General features: G+C 40.6%; 1 protein-coding gene and 1 non-coding gene across 2 annotated transcripts in view; both read left to right on the top strand.

Moving 5' to 3' along the window:
* The window catches only part of ptgfrnb (prostaglandin F2 receptor inhibitor b), an 80,113-nt gene that overhangs the window by 27,447 nt on the left and 31,147 nt on the right, over positions 1-21,519 (top strand). Inside the window, exons 5-10 of the mRNA XM_071515114.1 lie at positions 739-1,155; positions 15,730-15,876; positions 17,298-17,458; positions 17,920-18,040; positions 19,089-19,308; positions 21,160-21,347. Of these exons, the coding sequence (XP_071371215.1) occupies positions 739-1,155; positions 15,730-15,876; positions 17,298-17,458; positions 17,920-18,040; positions 19,089-19,308; positions 21,160-21,347 (1,254 nt within the window). The remainder of the gene's footprint in view (positions 1-738; positions 1,156-15,729; positions 15,877-17,297; positions 17,459-17,919; positions 18,041-19,088; positions 19,309-21,159; positions 21,348-21,519) is intronic.
* On the top strand, positions 6,928-7,000 carry trnak-cuu (transfer RNA lysine (anticodon CUU)). The gene has a single exon. It is a non-coding gene; the product is annotated as a tRNA-Lys (tRNA).

Genomic DNA, 21,519 nt, shown 5'->3' with positions numbered 1-21,519 from the left:
GGAGCAGGTCTGGAGACAGACTGGGAGCAGGTCTGGAGACAGACTGGGAGTAGAACTCAACCTGTTGCTGTAACTCAGTCTCAGTAAAACAAGGAGCACTATGTTCCAATAATTGTGCTTAGAGGGAATTATTTTCACTGGACATTATGACCAGAGAGATTTAAGTATGTCGGACTTCAACAGAACAGCAAATGTAAAGGTTTTCATGAACTGGCTATAGGTTGAATCAATATTGTTCTATCAATCAGCGATAGAGTAGGGCTGGGCGATAGGGGTGAAATCAATATCATGATAATTATAAGGATCTTTCTCGATATCAATATATATCACGATATGGTTCATGTATGCAAAATCACATTAAATAATCAAATGAATGTTCATCTCATTGAACCGAATGGTGATGTTAGGTGTGGTGTCAAACAAAACTGAAATGTTCAAATAATATTCCTACCATACCTCATTATATCAGAGTTTTTAAGTAAAATCTGCGTGTCGTCATCAATTTAGACAGCAGAAATGTGTGTCACGATATTAAAATGTCTTCATATCATCAAGATATGAAAAGACAATAAACGATAATATTGAATTATCGCCCAGCCCTACGATAGAGAGTAGCAAAACTGACATTTAGTTGTTTTTTGTTTAAGGTTCCAACAAAGACTTTGGAAAAGACTCTGTGTTATTATAAAGATTTTACTGACTGACTCTCTCTCTCTCTCTCTCTCTCTCCTCCTTTAGCGCAGTCCCTCAGTGTCACGGCCTCCCCTTCCTCCCCCTCTTCCTCGCTCCTCTCCCCCGGGGACACGCTGACCCTCCTCTGCTCCGTCGCCGCCGACAACCTGCCCTCCCTCGCCGTGGAGGTGGCCTGGCTGGCCGACGGCCGCGAGGTCATCGCCGTGGACCGCGGCGGGGTGGTGCTCGCCAACGCGTCCTCGAGCGGGGCGAAAGCGGGGGGCGGGGAGGCGGGGCTGGAGCGCACGGGGGCCGGGGAGTTCAGGCTGGCGGTGAGGGGGGTCGGCGGGGAGGACGGCGGGGCGTACTCCTGCCGCGTCCGGGCCTTCATCGAAAGAGGAGGAGGAGGAGGAGGAGGAGGGAAATGGTACATGGCAGCTGAGAAGATGTCCAACCCTGTGACGGTCAAGGTGGCTCAGATCAGTGAGTAACACAACAGCACATTTTACATTGCTATGTGTATCATTACCCTGCTGGTCCCACACCACCATTATAGGCTTGGGCAATATTCAAAATTTTATATTGTGATACTGTCCCGCCAAAATATTGCGATATACAATATTATCTTTCCTGGGGTTTTTTTTTTCGGGGGGTGGGGGGTGGTATTTTATGTTATTTCTTCCAAATTACATCAAATTTCTAGCCTATAATAATAATAATAATAATAATTATTATTATTATTATTAACAGCCTAGAAATTTGATCTTGTTATTCAAGCATCAGAGGAAACAATGGTCAGTTGGTATAATTTGCTCATTCCTGCTATTTCCAGAAAAAACATTGTGAAAAAGTATGATTATTTTTGTTTTTTGTTTACTATTAAAACACTAGTAGATTATAGGTCTATAAGTTCAAAAGCTTGAACAACTGTGATCTAAGCAACACACGGTGCCATGGCCAGGAGGGGTGGGGAACGTTTTTTTTGTTTTTTATATATATATATATATATGTTTTTGTTATATTCAATATCGTGGGAAATATTGCGATATTTGATAATATTCAATATCGGCCCAAGCCTACATCATTACAAACACGTTTCACAACCAAGCTTTGTTCAAACCCACAGAACTTTATTTTAAGTTCTCGTCAAGATCCCAAGGTTTCCAAAGATACCAGATAAGTCATGCTGAATTACAGGGAAATGTGTATAAAATGGTGCACAAACATCTAGAGTTTTTCCAATATTAGCATGCTATAGCTTCAATGAAGAATGTATGTGACATTGTTAGGGCTGAACGATTTTGAAAAAATATCTAATTGCGATTATTTTGACTGATATTGCAATTGCAATATGATTTGCGATATTAGAGGGAGTGATCATTTTGACATCATTATTCTCATTTTCATTGAAAAACGTATTAAAATGATTATGGTGTGATTTTTGCGGGGATCTGTACCAAACAAAGATGTTTTCTTAAGTCTGTAGAATATGATGTGTAGGCCAGGACATCTCTGCAGCATCACAATATTTCATTTAAAATGGTATTTTGACACATTTCGCCTTCAACAAATACTGTGCCTCCTGCGATTTGAAAATTGCAGTAGGCCATATTGTGATTTTGATAAAATTTTGATTAATTGTTCAGCCCTAGACATTGTCATATAGTATGGAAAAAATGTTTTTTCTTACTTTGAAGCTACTTAAGAGGAAATTTAAGGGGAAACTCAGGGTGCAAGGGGTTAACATCAATAAATCAATACCACATTAATTTTGAGAAATCAAAATTGCCAATTTTCTCGAGATCATGTGTGGCTACTCTATAGAAGGTGACATCACCTAGCACCAAAGATCAGCCAATAGCAGATTTCACTAATATGCTTTTTATATTTAGATGTAAGGCTTTACACAGATTTGGGTTTTGGGGTTTAGTTACTCTTTAACTTTATCTGCATCCTCAATATGGAATGGGCTTCAAGCGCAAACAGAAGTATCACTAGCGTTCTCTCGTCCATTTTTATTTTCAACAACTTTTTTACTTCTAGCTAACCACAATCTAGGTAGTTACACGGCAACAAGAATGATGTATCTCCGTTACTAGCGACGCTCACAGCTGTGCATTGTGAGCAGCATAAAAATGTGTCCTATGTGATCTCTGATTGGTGGAGTTGACTACAGGCTAGTGTTAAATTATTTCTGATTGGCTGAGCTGACTTCAGGCTCTTGACTTGCATACCCAAAATGCCAGCAATGTGGCAGGAACAATCTACGGTAGAATGATTGCAAGAACATGGAAGTAGTGTCAAAACGTGTCTTCGGGCTGAGCTGTAGCAACAACAGAGGCTGCTTGTATTTCTTATTTATTTCTCAGTGGCAGAGCAGACAAACCCATCAACCCAAACACTCATCTGTCTCTGCTCAAAGATCAAAAATTCATAAAATGACCAAGTGGGTCAGTCATTGTCTTTTCCCTTAAAAAGTCTGTAGTGGGGGTTCCATCCAAGTGTTTCTATGCAAATTATAATGTATCGAATTAGAAAATCTGAATGTTGACAGCAAATAATTTTAAGTATTGCAAAAAGGTTTTTTTTACGCTCACTTGAGGTGGATACGTTTTTTGCCAACAAAGAAATACATAGTGACAGAAATGCATTTGTTGAATAAATAAGTATGTTGTAATATCTGTCCACTAAGATCTACGAGAAAGGTATAAGGTGCCTGTTGTTGTTGTTGTTGTTATAATACCATTAGTTGGTGTATTAGAATATTGCAAAGTGAATTTCTTTGCTCTCATATTCAGATTAAAGTATGAAATAAGACCAGCACTGAATAACAATAACAACCTGCCCAACTCTAATAAATTCTTGAAAGACTTTTTTTTTTCTCAATTTCTCTTGACATAGGCTAGTTCTTTGTCTGAAGCCAAATTACTTGCTTCAGTTTAGCTGGTGGAAAATGCACCTAATTTGCATAAAATTGGCTTCTCACTTGAATGAAAACATAACTGCTGAAGTCTGGGAGTAAGAAGTTATACTGTCTTTGGCCAGATGCTGAATGTCATCATGAACTACAAGCTGCTCATTGCGATTCACACTACACCATCAAAGGATTATCAGATATTAGTTTTGCCTGGAGCTCTTAGCCATGATGTGTACAATTGAATACAATGAACACTATGTTTTTAACTGCTAAATGAATGGTCAGTGGACAGTAGGGTTAGACTGCTAAATTGCTTAGCTGAGATTTTGACTCCATATTGGCCTTGTTGTTAAAAATCAGATATCGGTTGGTCAGTGTCGTTCACTTCTGATATGACTGATATGATGCAGTTTAATTGATTACATATTTAATGTAGTATTGATCAATACTACACTGGTTTTCTAAGGGAAGACCTTAAAGGATAAGGCCGGTGTTTTTTAATGCATTGCTTACCGTCAACAAATCCTATGAAAATGACAAAATCAACAATGCGTTTGCTCTACTCCCGTTACTTTCTGACTTCCCACATACCGTTTTTAGCCGTCAACCCGGAAGTCATTGGCTCCAATTGTAAGCTAAAAACCTTGAAATACAGCTCACAAAGACATAGTTTACATTTTAAAAATCGCTAATTGTTACTTACCACGAAAAGTCAGACTGTTTTAGTTAATACCAAATCAAATTCAAATGGGAATGAATTCTTCATTACGACGGGGACTATTTTTGGTGCTACGGAACTTCTTTCCCGAGATGGAAAACGTGTTTACAGTTGGCTTATTAAGTTCTTTGAGGAAAAAGTCGGCCGGCCCGGTGCATCATGATGATGAAATATGCTGATTCATTGCTGATTTAGTTATTTTCATAGGATTTGTTGACTGTAAGCAATGCATAAAAAAACACCAGCCTTATCCTTTAACTTGAGTTGATTCTATAATGTGATATTTTGACCAGATTCCACACGATGCAACATATCACATGAGATTGAACAGATCAGATTCTTGGGGTTTCAATGGAGATTACTGGGTTTCAATGAAGATTTAGTGTCCCATAGTCAAGATCAGTGTTTCTCAACCTTTTTCATATCCAGGACCCCTAATTTAGTCCACATCAGGGCCACGGACCCCCATTTGATGAGATTTTGTCTCTCGGACCCAAATCTGAGAATATTTTTTATTGTTAGATATGATTTTGTCCAGAATTCCAAGACTATCTGTATTGTAGGTAGAGAGATAACAGTAAAGCTATGATCAAAACAGTCATTCCTCTACATTGTCTAATTGTGTTAACTTCTTGTAAATGAAATAATGGTGAAGTTTAACAATTTATCAATTTTCTGTGGACCCCCTGAAACCCCCTCAAGGACCCCTGGTGGTCCCCGGACCCCACGTTGAGAACCGCTGGTCTAGATGCTGTTTCAGAGGTTTTTCCACCCTGACAAGAATACAATTCTGGGGGGAACATTGAGTACTTGTCATTTTTTTGGCATGAGCATGGTGAAATTTAAAGATAGCATCGTATAGTGTGGTCACTAAATCTGCCATTGTCTGAGAGTTAAATAAAAAAAGTAAAGTACTAAGGATGCTAAGGATATGCTGTTGTAAAGACTTAAAATTTCAGATACGTTTGTGTAAAATGTGAATGTAAAGGAATGCATGTCCTCTTAACATATTATTTCATGAGGTCGGGAAATGTACTGGTGCTCGGCCGCCACAGACGAATCTGTAGTCTCAAGGGGAAACTCTGTAATCCTCTAGTCGGCCTGTCGGCTCCCGCTGCGAGGACGATTGATTAGTCATGCCTGTCCTGCGCTCTGCTAACTCTGGGTCTGCTGTTAAGAGTGTGTGTGTGTTATTCTGATCCTGCCTCTAAAGAGCAGTGGTGTCAAACACACTTGACACAGCAATCAATAACTGTCACAGTCATGGTGGGTGGTCTCTCTCTCTCTCTCTCTCTCTCTCTCTCTCTCTGTCTCTCTATCTGTCTGTCTCTATTTCTGTCTCTCGCTCTCTGACTCTATTTCTCTGTCTTTCTCTCTCTGGGCTCTACTTTTGTGAATCAATGGCAAACTGCACGGCAGCTGATTTTTGATCATTTTGAGGCGCATGGCACCACTATGTCACCGTTTGAAAGAGGGTTGTGTAGAAGGAATCCATTATGAGTAGGGGTGGTAGACCTGCCACAAAAGCTTCTCCCAAGAGGAAACAACTGATGTCCTTGTGCAGGAGATGCAGAATCATTCAATCAATCATCAAATTGAATTATCCTGGGGGGCGTCCTGGTGGCTCAGTGTTCTAAGGCAGTGATTCTCAACCTTTTTCATATCGGGGATTAATTTAGTCCACATTAGGGCCACGGACCCCCATTTAATGAGATTCGGTCTCATCTAAGGGCGTTTTCACACCTGCGCTTTTAGTCCGGTTAAATCGGACTCTGGTTCGTTTTCCCCCTTGGTGCGATTAGTTTGGTCAGGTGTGAACACAGTAATCGCACTCGGGTGCGGACCAAAACAACCGCACCGAGACCCTTTAGAAGAGGTGGTCTCGGTCCGGTCCCAAACGAACTCTGGAGCGGTTTGTTTGTGGTGGGAACGTGATCCGACCTCGATCCGACCCAACTACCAGGTGTACTCAGTTTACTCCGCAAGTTTGAGCTAAACGGCTCCTGTAGCCAGGTAGCAGGTACAGTCTTGCCTGGTATATTGCCCAGAAAATTACAACAGTTATGAGCAAATGCCAACTCTGCCGTTGCTCCATGTTGCGTAGCAATGTGCACTAGTCCAGAACACAGGACCTTCTTCCTGTATTTACTTTCCTGCTCCCGCCCTAGACACATCTGACCAATAAGCGGAGTGAACGTTCTCACCTGGTTTGTAGTGATGCATTTTGGTTCGCTTGGATTTTTCTCCGTGTGAAAAGAAACCGAACCAAGGGGGAAACGCTACAAGTTTACAAACTCATCAACTGATTCGGACCAGAGCAAACGAACTATAGGTGTGAAAACGCCCTAACCCTAACCGCTCCAGAGTTCGTTAGGGACCGAACCGAGACCACCTCCTCTAAAGGGTCTCAGTGCGGTTGTTTTGGTCCGCACCCGAGTGCGATTACTGTGTTCACACCTGCCCAAACAAATCACACCAAGGGGGAAAACAAACCAGAGTCCGATTTAACCGGACTAAAAGCGCAGGTGTGAAAACGCCCTTATGCAGGTGGTTCAATTTTTGGTTCACTTAAAATGGACCAAGTTTGGTTCCTTTAAAAAGAACTATATGTGAAAAGATAGCCCGGCTAGCTCAGTCGGTAGAGCATGAGACTCTTAATCTCAGGGTCGTGGGTTCGAGCCCCACGTTGGGCGCACTGTGCTGGTTTGAAAGAGAGGAACTGAGTGGAGAAAGATGAATGGAAGGAATCGTTCAGAAAACCGACCAGAAAGCCAGCTGCTGTCACGCCTGAACACTTGGATTTAAAACAAACTCCAAGTCCCAAATCTTAATGAATGGAACGGGCTTTAATGAATAAATAAATACTTGTTACATAATTGCTTTCAGTTCAGCTACAGTACTATATTTATTCCTTCTGGGAATGCCCAGGAAATGTTTTGGCTTGCTAAAAGTTTATCATGAAGTGCAAGTAACATTTTACTTTAGGGAATTAGGAATGATTAGTCTTTTTTTTTTTTTTCAGTAAGCCATGGTATTTGCAGGATGAAAGACTATAAATGATTTTCATGGACTCTGTTTTGCTTTACTGGTTCTTGGCCACAGTGTTGTCTGTGAAATTAATTTAATAAACACCTCAAAGTGCATTATCCCTTCCATGATATTTTGGAATGGATGGATGCCACAGAATACTGCCATCAAAAGCAAATCAGAACAAAGCATTTTGGAAGCTTTTATGCTTGCGAAACATCAATATTTAGTGGATATTCAACTAATATTTCATCAAGCCATAAATTCTGAGCATGTTTTGAGCAGTTTTTACTGCGTGCTTGCTTGGCAATAATTCAATTTTATTGTTTATTGTCTCAGTAGAATCACATTGTGATGAAACGGTGATATCGAGAGTTTTATTGTATTTACATTAGCATGCAGTTCAATATGATGAATATTAGTTTGATAATTTAACATGGGTTTGTTAGCAGATGTCATTATGGAAATATTTTTTTATGGTTACTGTGATCTTAATCTTGTCCATATCTTGTCCCAGCCCTATTTTCTTCAAAGTCAAATCAGTAGCTGAGAGAAAAGTAAAAAAAATAAAATAAGCCAAGCTACCAAAAACAAAAACAACGTGTCCTTGCATGCATACTTTGGTCAGCCCAACTTGAAAGTAGTGTATAGAGAGGATGGATTAAAAAGGGGAATGGATTCAGGGGGCCCCATGCTTGCCTTTGCCTAGGGCCCCCAAATCACTAAGTCCGTCCCTGCTTTACTGTAGAAAGAAGTCTCATCTACAGTGTTTGTCAAGCACTGGATTGAGACCCAAATGTGGGTCACAGGATGATAAAAATGGGTTGCCAACTTAGTTAAGTTAAAGTTCTTTTAAAACATGAGTCCCAGTTGAAAACCTTCTCAGTAGCAATGCAGGATCGATGCAGGATTGGGGACTGTTGCCATGGCTACTGTTACCATGGCTACCATGGAGGGGGACGACACTGGCTGGCCAATATCTGATGTTTAATAAGAGGCAAATATCGGCCCCATATATCTAACCGCAGTAACCAGCATCTGTAAAGTGTTTTTGAACGTTTAACTTCACTGTTTGCTGTTCTTACTGGTTTCTTTCATTGTTGTTGTTGCTGTGACCTCCCTGCTCTGTTCTGTTGGCCACGCCCACATGAGAAACCCACAACAAATGAATTACGCCCCAAAACGTCCCAACATCATTGAAAAGTTGATTTGAAGGTAAACAGGGGATTTAGGCATGAACACACAGCGATACAGAAGACGCAATCTGATAATACAGCATATATTTTATTGATTTTAATGTCAAAAAGTTGCATAGTGCAGCTTTAGGAGTTAAATAGTTGAAGATTAAACTTTTAGGACATTGAGTAATTTATATCAGGTAACATTTTTCCCCCTCAAAATAGATTGTTGCCATACAAAACAATGGAAAAAATATACTTAAGGTGTCAAGAGTATATAAATCCAGGTCAAGGCACAACTGAGTTAAATCTAAAATGGATTTATAGCATTTTGAAATTAAATCCTTCAATTATGAAACCTCATGTCAACAATCTTCCGTTTTTTGTTTTTTTTGTTTTATTTTTTACTGTAGTTGACATCTGATATTGTCTTGAAGCCTGCATACTGTAATGTCAATAGGAGCCTTTAGTTAAAATAACAGCCATCTCTTCTAGATACATAGAAGGTTCTGGAAGCCTTGAGGATCCATGTTACATTTACAAATACCAAGCAGGCTGTCTGGACACACACACACACACACACACACGCATGAAAACACACACCAGCGAGTTAGCATGGCACTACAGTTGAAATATCAAGGAGGTTGTGTGATATTTTGGCAATCTTCTGTAGCTGATGTGCGTGTGTGTGTGTGTGTGTGTGTGTCTTTATGTGTAGAGTTTTAGATTCATGTTTCATGTATGTCTGAGTGAGTGTGTGTGTGTGATTGTGAATACATGGGAGTGATGGTGCACACATGGCATCTGCATGCCTGCAAGTGTGTATGTATGTACATGTCTGCTGGGCATGGTTCCAGTGTGTAAGAGAGTGAAACTAGGTCTGTTGTAGGCTCTCCAGAGACACACACACACACACACACACTTCAAACACGTTTTGTGTTTGTGTGTGTCCCCCCTCCACACACACACACACACACACACACACACACACACACACACACACACACACATAATGAATGTATGTAGCTCTGCTCACTGGTGGAACTCCTACATTTTGGCCTGGGGCTATACATTCCTTCACACTGTGCCTGCCGACACACACACACACACACACACACACACGTGCACACATGCATGTACACACACACGCAGCATGAGAGACAGAGTTTCTAAATGACTTTATTCAGTATAAAGAGTGTGTGTGTGTTCAACCAGTCAGTTCTTATTCTATTGATGTGTGGCCTTGAGGGTGCCCTCTCTTCCCACGATGCTTTGCTACGGGCGCAGCCTACCAGGAAGCACAAAAGAGTCAGAGAACTTGTTTAGGGACTCCCCACGGCGGGAGAGCACGCACACACACACACACACACACACACACACACACAGAGGGTGTAATTCCTCTCACCCTTGGCTTCACTTCGCCTGTGTGCGTGTTGTTGTGTCAGCTGGAATTGTTGTCAATGGAGCCAAAACTTTTTTTCAAAAAATTTTTTCAAAACACAATAGATGCTTTACCATAACAGATATAATGTGTATCCTTTAACATTGTATAGATAAGGTTCTTTGCTCCATTTAAGGGCTGCAACTATCGATTATTTTCATTGTCGATTAATCTGTCGATTATTTTCTCGATTAATCGATTAGTTGTTCGGTCTATAAAATGTCAGAAAATGGTGAAAAATGTGGATCAGTGTTTCCCAAAGCCCAAGATGACGTCCTCAAATGTCTTGTTTTGTCCACAACCCAAAGATATTCAGTTTACTGTCATAGAGGAGGAAAGAAACCAGAAAATATTCACATTTAAGAAGCTGGAATCAGAGAATTTTGACTTATTTTTCTTAAAAAATTACTCAAACCGATTAATCAATTATCAAAATAGTTGCCGATTAATTTAATAGTTGTTTAACTAATCGAGTAATCGATTAATCGTTGTTGTGGCTGTTGTTTTTGCTGTTTTGCCAATTCCTAGACCATATTCAGTCCAAAAAACTAGGGTTCAGCTGGTTTTGGTTTTTGAAAACTGATGCCAATATTTTTGTATTGAAGCTGCTGATAGCTGGTGTTTTGTGCCAGTGCACGCTATCTTTAAATTTGACCATTTTCAAGTCCAAAAATGAGAAACTAAGGATGTGATGCTGTCGATCTGTTGATAACATTCTCACCTTTAAGTTGATACTTTGCCTCATACCGTTTGTTCTTAGTTGGGGTTACATGAGGTCACCGGCAGTGATGGGGAGTAACGGATTACTAGAATCTGATTACACACACACATCTCATTACATATGGTTGGATCTGTAAGAAGCAGATCTGGAAAAGTCCATCTGTAGTCAATGGGCTGACCTGTACTTCCACCCAGTCCTGAGAGAGAGAGAGAGAGCGTGTTGACAGAATGAGGGAACGGCTGGAATCTCTGTTTCATATCTGCTTTTCCTATCACACACGCACACACACTGTACACACACACACACACAGACACACACACACACACTGCACACTCCAGTGAAACCAGAGCCTCTCGGATGCCTTTGGTTGTTTTGGCAGAACATCACATCGCTCCAGTCCTGGAACTAACTAACACTGCCGTGGTTGGGGGTTCGATTCCCTGTGTAGGTCGACAGGTAGAGCAAGGCACTAACACTGCCAGGGTTAGAGGTTCAATTCCCACTGTTCTGCCCGTTGGCAACAGATGTTATTGTGATGGCATGCCGCCAATCTGCAGTGGAAATGAAGCAGAATACACATACACACACACCAAACACGTTCCAGCCAGTGTCTGGTGTCACGCCTTATTACCTCCCATAGAAACACAATAGCTGAAGCCTGAACTTCCTCTTTTATGAGGAGCAAAGTTCAGTGTGTGTGTGTGTGTGTGTGTGTGTGTGTGTGGCTGTAGTCAGCTTTCCTTGTTTTACCTCAGAGGACCTTTTTGTAAGTCCCTATGGAGAAAAGATTTACTGTTAAGGTTAGGTTTACCTGTGTATGTGTTTGTGCATGTGTGTATGCACATGTCAGTCGTCTTCTCTTCCCCTGAGAAAATTGTGGTCAGTGCTGAAGTTCCGCCCTTCTGTTATGGAGGAACTTTTTCTTCAGGGAAAAAAAAAAAGAGGAAAAGATGGAAAACGATCGATAACGCAAAATTAAAAGCAATGATGGTACTGTTTAAAAGGATAGGAGCTAACTTCTGACATGATGGATACGATGCAGTTTGATTGGTTACATAGTAGTGGGTAGTTGTCATATTATCATCATCGTGGGTTTCAGTGTGTTCAGTTTTTGGCTTTTCCACCCTTACAATTGAGGTGAAGTTTATTTGTATTACACATTTTCATACAAATGCAGTCCAAAGTGCTTTTACAGAGTAATCAAAAACAGTAAAAGATTGAAAACAAATAAAGAAAATTTCATTAGAAATCAAGTTATGGTGAAATTTTTCTTCTTCTGCATTCTGGATAAGCTAGGATTGGGAAGTGATTGATAAGTTTTGCTTCCGAGGGTTCCTCTTATTATGCATTCAAGAAGGGTTCTTTATTTGTTGAGGTGGATTCTTCATGGGCTTTGAATTAGGGCTGAACAATTAATTGAAATTTTCTCGAGATCGCAATATGGCCTACTGCAATTTTCAAATCGCAGGAGGCGCAATATTTGTTAAAGGTGAAATGTGTGTCAAAATAGCATTTTAAATGAAATATTGTCGTGCTGCAGAGATGTCCTGGCCTACACATCATATTCTACAGACTTCAGAAAACATCTTTGTTTGGTACAGACCCCCGCAAAAATCACACCATGATCATTTTAATACGTTTTTCAATGAAAATGAGAATAATGATGTAAGAAATATCATTCCCTCTAATATCGCAAATCATATCGCAATTGCAATATCAGTCAAGATTATCGCAATTTGATATTTTTTCAAAATCGTTCAGCCCTACTTTGAATGGACTATTCCATTCAGTATATGTAGGTCCAATAGTCCAGCCCCTTACTCAGAACTCAGCATGTCTTGTGGCTGCATTGCATTCTGGTCCATTGAAGCTACTGTGGGTGGAGAAATTGGTCTCTCTGCCACTTCTACCATGGATTTCTCCCTGTATGGTTGTTGAACGTTGGTGTAAAGTAGAAAGAAGCCCTCGCTCTTTGATTCTGAGGGACTGACACCAAACATGTCCGTGTGTAGTTAAATACACCACCAAACATCAAAATGGAACCATTGAGCTGGCTAATGGTAGGCACAGAAAAATCATAAATAGGATATGTTGCCCTTATTTTGAAAGGACAGACAGTGAGTCAAAGGACTCTCACTCTATCCACACACACTGTCAAAAAGCATCACTCACGCATGGCAAAAATGTTCACAGAAATTAAAAATCACTTTCCTCCTAATTAAGCTTATTCATGCCACCCTCAATTTTATTCAAATCAGGCCTACTTACAACTGAATTACATTAATTTATGATTATTCTCCTTAAAAGACCCTGTCCTCATACAGTGTAACTTCCATCAGTTTAATTCCACTTCCTATGATGTATAGTATACATTTATGTTGTAAATTGTTTATGTAAGGCTGGAAATGGTGGATAAACCCTATAGCTTGAAATAAAAAGGTAGGTAAGCCCTCATTACATCCCTGGATAGGTGTTACAGACAATGTTATCCAAAAGGCCAAATTAAAAAAGGTAAAACTGATACACACACCGCTCTCATGCCTCGTGGTAAAAACGGGAAAACAGGCGTCTCAATGCTGAAATGAATAAATGCAGCGAGTGCGATGCAGATGAAAGCAGTTTGTTGTGTTATTGACAATGACCTATTTTTTCCTCCCGCTGCTTCCTCAAGCCACAGACTAATAGAGCCTTTTCTTTCTTTTTAAAGCGTTTTTTTTTTTTTTTTTTTTTGTACAGTTTCTGCTTTGCTTAACACTAGGGTGGAAAATGTCAGGATGAGCGATAAAGGCCACGCGTCAAACTCAAACCCAAACGGTCAACGACATCGCCGACGTTGATTTTTCATATTCACTGACACCCAGAATCAGAAAGCTTCTTCCAGAGACAGTATTATATCGCACTCTATCTCTAACTTTTGAATGAGAAAATCGGTAACGCTAAAGACAGCGGCTCTGACAACGTAAGACGTGTCAGAGGGGAAAGTGGCCGATTGACGCACCTTTGTGTGTAAATCATAAAGAAAATCCGCCAATCATACTTTGAGGTATGAACTTCTTTTACAGCAACAGTTGGGGCAACATCAACCAAATGAAAATCAACACAAAAACATTTAAGTTGTCGAACAAAAGTAATTTATTACATTATCACAAAATGGTACAAAAGTCGGTACAAATGTTCTATAAAGTCTGGTTAGCTCGACACGATTTGTAGTAACTGTCCAATCGATGAGTGAATTCATTACAAATTTGTTTAAATGAAACAACAGGAGTCGACTCTAATTCCCTTTATCTGTAGAATCGATTCTCGCAATCGATGTGATGGAATAAGAGTCGGGAACTGGAGTCACGTGACTTGGACTCAAGTCTGACTCGAACGCCCTTGGATTGCGGAGACAGGAGGACGGAGAGGCAGAACGAAAAAGAACCAAGTAGAATAGAAACAGAAAGAAGGAACGCCGGGATATAAAATAGGGCTGGTCGTAGATTTCAGATCAGGAGAGGAGGGGAAGGGTGGATAGAGCGTGTAAGTGCAGGGCGATCTGAAAGAAAAGGAGGGAGAGCAAAGAAAAGAAACTTGAGTCATTTCATTCGTTCATTGCCTTTTGTTGAGCGATTGTTCGTGGATCAATAGCGAAGCTTTAGTTATTGTGGACCAGGTCTTTTACAGATTTGGTTCACAGTAGTGCCAGACAGACATATCAGCATACTCATATTTGTCTAAATACTTATACTACTTATTAATACATAATAAGAACAATACTTATCATGATTATTATTATTATTGTTATCTTGGGTTTCAATGGAATTTTAGTGTTCCATGATGGTCTAAATGCTGTTTCAAAGGCTTTTCCACCTTGGCAAGAAGAACATTCTGGAGGAAACGCTAAATACTTAAAATTTTGCGGACAGATTTTTTTCACAGAATTTTCAATTTCCGCACCAAATTTCGGCCCAAGAGCAGCTTCAATCCAAAACCCTCAGTATCGGCCTTCAGGAACCGCTATTGGTCGAACCCTATATACAGTACGTGGTAATCGCATCTGAGTCGGGTGATTGTGTATTTGCGTTGCTCTGCTAAATAAGGCAACATTTCAACGTGAGAGAGAGAGAGAGAGAGAGAGAGGGGGAGAAAGAGAGAAAGAGAGAGAGAGGGAGAGAGAGGCACATGGCTAATTGGCAGGGAAGTTTGAGTCGCCAGAGGAAGCGAGACATATTCTCACTGATCAAAGTGTGTGTGTGTGTGTGTGTGGGTTTCGCAGCAGATGGTGACAGTGCATGACTCAGACAGTGTGACGTCCAAATGACATGATTCAGCCCCCCCCCGCCACACACACGCACACATACACTATGATATAGTATTTCCTGGTGTAGGTGTGTTTTGGTGAGTGCTGTGTATTGATATGCCAACGCATTTCTGTGTGTGTCGGTGACTAGTTGTGTATATACATACATGTCAGAGTGTGTGTGTGTGGGATATCTCACTGTTAGGCAGGTGGAAGTCTGTGTGTGTGTGTGTGTGTGTTTCCTGTTCAGTGAAGCGTAAAGGTCCAATCTGGATGTCTGACTGAGAAGACCTGCCTCACCACCTACACACACACACGCATAAACACCTACACACACATACACAGACGTACACACACCTACGCCTACACACACACACACACGATTAACGCTGGATACACACCTCACCTCACACATTTAACGGTGTTATTTCTGGTCTATTTCTGGAGTCTGGCAGCTCCATTCAGCTCTATTTAAAGGGCCAACCCGCTAAAACAGGATTCACATTACGCTCTTCCAGGGATGTTGGTCATTAAGTGACAAAACCTGGCAGTGTCCGATGAAACTGAAGCCCCATTGGGATGGGATTCATTTCTCCAAGTTCAGTAGGGTCATTGTAATTATGCAATTATTACACTTGAGCTATTAGTTTTTAAATCCCGTCCAGACTGAAGGCAGCAGTGCTACTTCTTGATCGCCAACCAATTTCTTTTGGAAAAGATAGACATTTGATTTGAATCCTTCATTTCAAACTCTCCCACTCTCTCTCCCGCAGAGCCGAGCTTCTCGTTGACCCTTGACCCCGTCCTAAACCCCCAGATGACGGCTGAGCCCACGGAGCTGGCGTGCCATGTGACCAACATTACCCATCTCCCCCAGGGGGGGCGGCTGGGCGTGGCCTGGGAGCACACCACACTACCTGGTACATTTGTTTAATAAATGTAGTATTATTATTATTATTGTTATTATCTTTATTATTATTATTATTATTCTTGTTATCATGGGTTTCAGTTTTTGTGTCCCATGGTTTAGATGCTGTTTCAGATAAATTACTAACACGATGAATCGATTGATTAATCAAATTGATTAATTGTCTGTCAATTGACTAATCGATTAATCAATCGTTCAGCACTAATCATGATAATAATACAAAAATACCACTTCTCTAAAAGATAAAGTAATGTTTCAGGAAATTTGTAAATTCAGTTCTTATTGGAATCCATTGAAAACTGTAGATTGTAACTACTGTAAAGGGACATTTCGCCCTTTGCTGCATGCTGCAGTTCATTAGATATGTAGTTGTAATTTCTTGTCCTACATAGTACACTGTACAGAGTACACAAAACAACTCGCTGACTTGAAAAATACATTTTCCCAACAATATCCCTTGGTGGGCCTTAATTGAGGCCAAACTATTTTTCTCATTTTAGCCATTTTACGGAGCAGTGTTTTAACAACACAAAGAATCAGTGTCCTCCAGATAATATCCCTCAGAGAATGAATTCAAAGGCATTAATTCTTTAACATAAATGTTTTTTTTTTTACTTAACTACTTACTTACCTTGTTACATACCTACTTACTTGCCTATTTACTTGCTTACTTACCTACCTACTTACTTACCTTGTTGCTTGCTTGCTTGCTTGCTTGCTTACTTGCTTACTTACCTACTTATCCACTTACTTAATTACCTACCTACTTACTTACCTCGTTACTTACCGACTTACTTGCTTACTTACTTACCTGCTTACTTGCTTGCTTACTTACCTACTTACTTGCTTACTTACCTACTTATCCACTTACTTAATTACCTACCTACTTACTTACCTCGTTACTTACCTACTTGCTTGCTTACTTACTTAATTACTTACTTACTTGCTTACTTACCTATTCACTTGCTTGTTTACTTACCTACCTACTTACTTACCTTGTTGCTTGCTTGCTTACTTACATACTTACTTGCTTACGTCCCTACTTTCTTAACTTGTTACCTACTAGCTTGCTTGCTTGCTTGCATACTTGCATACTTACCTACTTACCTACTTACTTACCTACTTACTTGCCTACTTACTTGCTTACTTACCTACTTACTTACTTACTTGCTTACTTACCTACTTACCCACTTACTTACTTACCTACCTACTGTACTTACCTTGTTACTTACCTACTTAATTACCCACTTACTTACCTACTTACTTACCAAGTTACTTACTTAATTACCTGCTTACTTGCTTGCTTGCTTACTTACTTACTTACTTACTTACTTACTTACTTACTTACTTACCTACTTACTTCCTTCAACAACTCATTCTTGTTGAATTCATTCTCTGTCATTTCACCTGCAGGTATAGGGGATGACCCCCAGACCTCGCATACCATTGGCTCACTGGACGGCCAGGGCAATCTATTGCCCGGAGCGATGTATTCTGATAGGCTGGAGAGCGGCGTGATGTCACTGACCAGAGTCCAGCCCAACACCTTCAAACTGCGATTCCTCCGAACACAGGTAGCAAAACAGAAATAAAGCGTTGTACATAATAACTGAGGGAAAGGGGGGTTTGTGTTGTGTTGTATTACTATACATTGTATTGTATTACTGACTGTGGTTTAGTTTTCAGGGTTAGACCAATATATTTTGGGTTGCCAATATACGAGGCTGTTATTCACCATTTATGAAAAAATGGGATAAGGTCCAATCAGTGTTTTCCACCTCTGATATGATGGATATAATGCAATTTGTTTGATTAGATATTTATTGTAGAATTGATCAATACTACACTGGCTGTCTATGAGAAGCCCTTAAATTGAACAGGTTCTAATGGAACATTTTTGGTCACATTTAAACACATTGAATATAAGTGTCAGCCTTGAAAAAAACATATTGTTCGAGTCCAAACTGAAAATTGCAATCATGCCAACATATAGGAACATAATAATTCATTCGACTCCCTGTTTCTTTGTCTCTAGGAGGTGGACATGGGACTGTATGTATGCAGTGTGTCCGCATGGAGTGTTAGCAGGCAGGGGGACATGGTGAAGACCGCCGAGTACCAGAGCTCACAGCTAACTGTACAATGGGAGCCCAAACGTATGGATTTCCTCTCCTCCTATAGTCTGCTTTCACTTATCTGTCCCATCTGTGATCGCTTCAGTAGTTGTCTTCTCTGTTTTTCTTCTGCTTGATGGATAAAATTGAGTGATTTATTAGGTTGTGAATCCCGAAAAGAAAATCCATAGCATCACCAACAGCACAACTCTGATATCTGTCTGTCTGCCTACTTTTTCTGCCTGTTGTAGAAAATTTTGCGACATCCAGTACTTTATATCTTCAAGGCAGTTTGGCTGGACTATTAATTTTATTTGGTTTTATAGGTAGATGTTGAAAAGGGTTGGACAGATAATGTAGCCCCGTCTTACCCCTCGTTTTTGAATGCAGAATTTGGTTTGTTGAATTGTTGAAACCATTTACCAAATTTTGTGTTTCACCCCATACACTCGGAAGAAATTTGTACACTCTCTCTCTTCCTCTCTCTGTCACTCTGTCACTTTTTCCTCTTGACTGTTGTTTGTCCCTACACTGCAGCCTAAAGCCAATTCTAATAATTTTTCAGAATGTGATAGCTTTCATATAATGCCATAACGTCATACTAACCCTGCCACTGAGTTCCATGAATAAGCCCTAATGTGTAGATGATTGACAGCCCCAGACTTCACAGGGAAAGTCCTCAACATGACAACAGACCTCTTGTTGTCTCCCTCTCTCAACACACACAACATACACTCACTTCCTGTATCTCCGTGTCTATCACACACTGAACTCGATGCCCTCAATTTAGCTAATTGAGCAATGATGTAACTGCATTGACCTTTTGCCCTGTGTGTGTGTGTGTGTGTGTGTGTGTGTGTGTGTGTGTGTGTCTGGTTTAAATCAGACTTATAAAAAAGACTTGTTGAAGTCCTGATCGCTTATCTCTTCCTATTCTATTGGCCTCTTTATGGGAATCCCCCTCAGACACACACACACACACACACACGCTGAATGACTGGCTGACTGAATTTCTGCCTTTACTGACTCAGTGATTCTCTATTTGGTGTGTTTCCACTTCAATTGATTGATTGACTGGTGTCATTTCCAGGTCCTTCTCTAAGTGTTGTGGCCAAACGCATCCGTGAAGCCTCGGTGGGCGGGGCTACCTTCGAGATGAGCTGCACCGTGGCCAGTGAGAACCTCGGGGAGGCGGGCTACTCGGTCCTCATCCAATCACAGGACAGCCCCGAGGGCAATGTCAGAACCATCATGACTCTCAGCCCAGACAACGTCCTGCAACATGGGGGAGCTACAGACCCCAGCAGGAGGTACACACACACACACACACACACTTATACGTACATATGCATGCACACATATGCACATACATATGCATACATACACAGATATGCATACATATTCATGGTATTCTCTTTATCACCACACAGTCTTCTTGGTAAGAATATAACAGGTGATTGTAATAAATTAACTAGGGCTGTGCAAAAAAATTGATACAGCTGAGTATTGCAATATTTTTTTCCACGATACTGTATTGATTTTCCAGCCCCTCGTATCGATACATTAAAAAAAATTATTCATGTTTTAAATGGATTTAAAATGTCCTTAAATTTCCCTCAAATCCCTGTGATCAAATTAGCCTACGACCTCCGCTCCTGTAGATGTCGCTGTAGGGCTAGTAGGCTAGTTGCCTCCCGGCACCTGGCACTTCCGGCAATATTTCAGAAGCGAGCATGGCAGAAAATATTAGAGCAGTGCCTTCATCTTTCAAAGCCAACGTTTGGGTGCACTTTGGTTTTAAAAACAAAACAGGGTGTAATGATTTAGATAAAACAAATGCCGTTTGCAAGCTTTGTCATACTACAATAAAATATTCAGGAAACACAACCAACTTGCGATCTCACTTAACAAGACACCACGCAGATGAAAATAGCACAGCAACCTCATCCGAAACCTGTGAACCCAAGGCAAACTACACTGGATAGTACCACCTACAAGCTTCCATCTACCTCAGCTCGTGCACAGAAGATTACGAGGAGTTGGTGGTGCTTTTTATTTGTAAAGATTTGCGCCTGTATAGCGTAGTTGAAAACCCCGGCTTCAAACATATGGTAAACACTAGTCAATTTGTCCGCTGAGTTATCAATATAATGTGATGTACATATTAGACTACCCAGGTGGTACACAGCAAGTTGTATTTTCAGCTCTATTTTTAAATTTTCAGGTAATTATGTAGAGTATCGCAATGTATCGCAATATGTATCGTATCGCAATGTATTGTGATACAATCATATCGTGACCCATGTGTCGTGATACGTATCATATCGTGAGGTCCTTGCCAATACCCAGCCTTAAAATTAACAGGTGATTATAATCAAATGGCATCACCAATGAGCTGCGTATATTGAAAAGCACTATATTGGTAGGAAATGCATGTGATATCATGGGAATAATATGAATACAAATACAAACTTGTTGGTTTGGAGATAAATATAACATAAATAGTATGAAGTAGCCGACATTAAAGGAATAGCGCACCCAAAAATGATCTTCTACTCACCCTCATGTCCGTTGAGACACCGGTGAAGTTTGTATGTCCACAAAACAGAAAGTTAGCTAGTGCAGCGCCACAGTAGCCTTTTCCAAAACAACTGAAGTGAATGGGAGCTGATTCTTTAGAGTTCCAAAAAGGGCAAAAATGACCAAAAAATTACTCCAAACAACACAGTGCAAGTGTTGTTTGGAGCACTGTGGTTCCAGAAGTCCAGTATTTACTTCCAGTACGTACTTCCGAGTTTTGCACTCGTAAAAACAACTCGTCGTGAATTCAAGTGCTTTTTAGTCAGAAATAATAAAATGGACCTTGGAAAAAAAAAGTAGCTTTAATGGTGACTATTTTAGGAACCAAGTGGTAAGGAATTACCGTAAAATTGCTCTCAACAGCTCATGCAGCATAATCTATTCATCCAAGTGTTCTAAAGCCAAACGTTTGCGCCGTTACACCAATATTTACACCAATATTTACACCAGTCTTCACTAAAACCGTTGTTTTAGAAAGTGTCCACGCGGTCACACAGAGGTGCTGCATTTCCTAATATACACACATGATATTTGACTGGCTGATTCAGAAATTTGACGGACACTGTTTTCTCTCTCCACAGAGACAGTCTGGTTCTGACCAAGTCTGGTCCGGCGGAGTTTCGGTTTCGCCTGGCGGGCGTCCAGCTGTCTGACCGAGGTTTCTACTGGTGCGACATCACCGCCTGGACCAAACAGCAGCCGGGCCAAACCTGGACCAGAGCCACCAGCGCAGAATCCAACAAAGTCAAGATCGAGTTCCAAGAGAACGGTGAGTGGGTTTGTGTGCGTTTTGTGTCTGTCCGTCCACCAATATAACTTTACATACATCTAACGCTGCATTCAGACCCAACTGCTACATTCCTACTCTGGCCCTGATTTAGAATTTCATGTCATTTTTCCATGACATTCCAGAACTAAGTTGTCGTACTTCCATGACCTAA

The sequence above is a fragment of the Centroberyx affinis genome, unplaced genomic scaffold (genome assembly GCF_046629955.1).
Source record: "Centroberyx affinis isolate AG114_WGS23_722 - 3 ecotype Tasmania unplaced genomic scaffold, CSIRO-AGI_Caff_v1 ptg000309l_1, whole genome shotgun sequence".
Taxonomy (NCBI): domain Eukaryota; kingdom Metazoa; phylum Chordata; class Actinopteri; order Beryciformes; family Berycidae; genus Centroberyx; species Centroberyx affinis.
The sequence above is the reverse complement of the archived record's forward strand: the minus strand, read 5'-3'. Positions and strand labels throughout refer to the sequence as shown.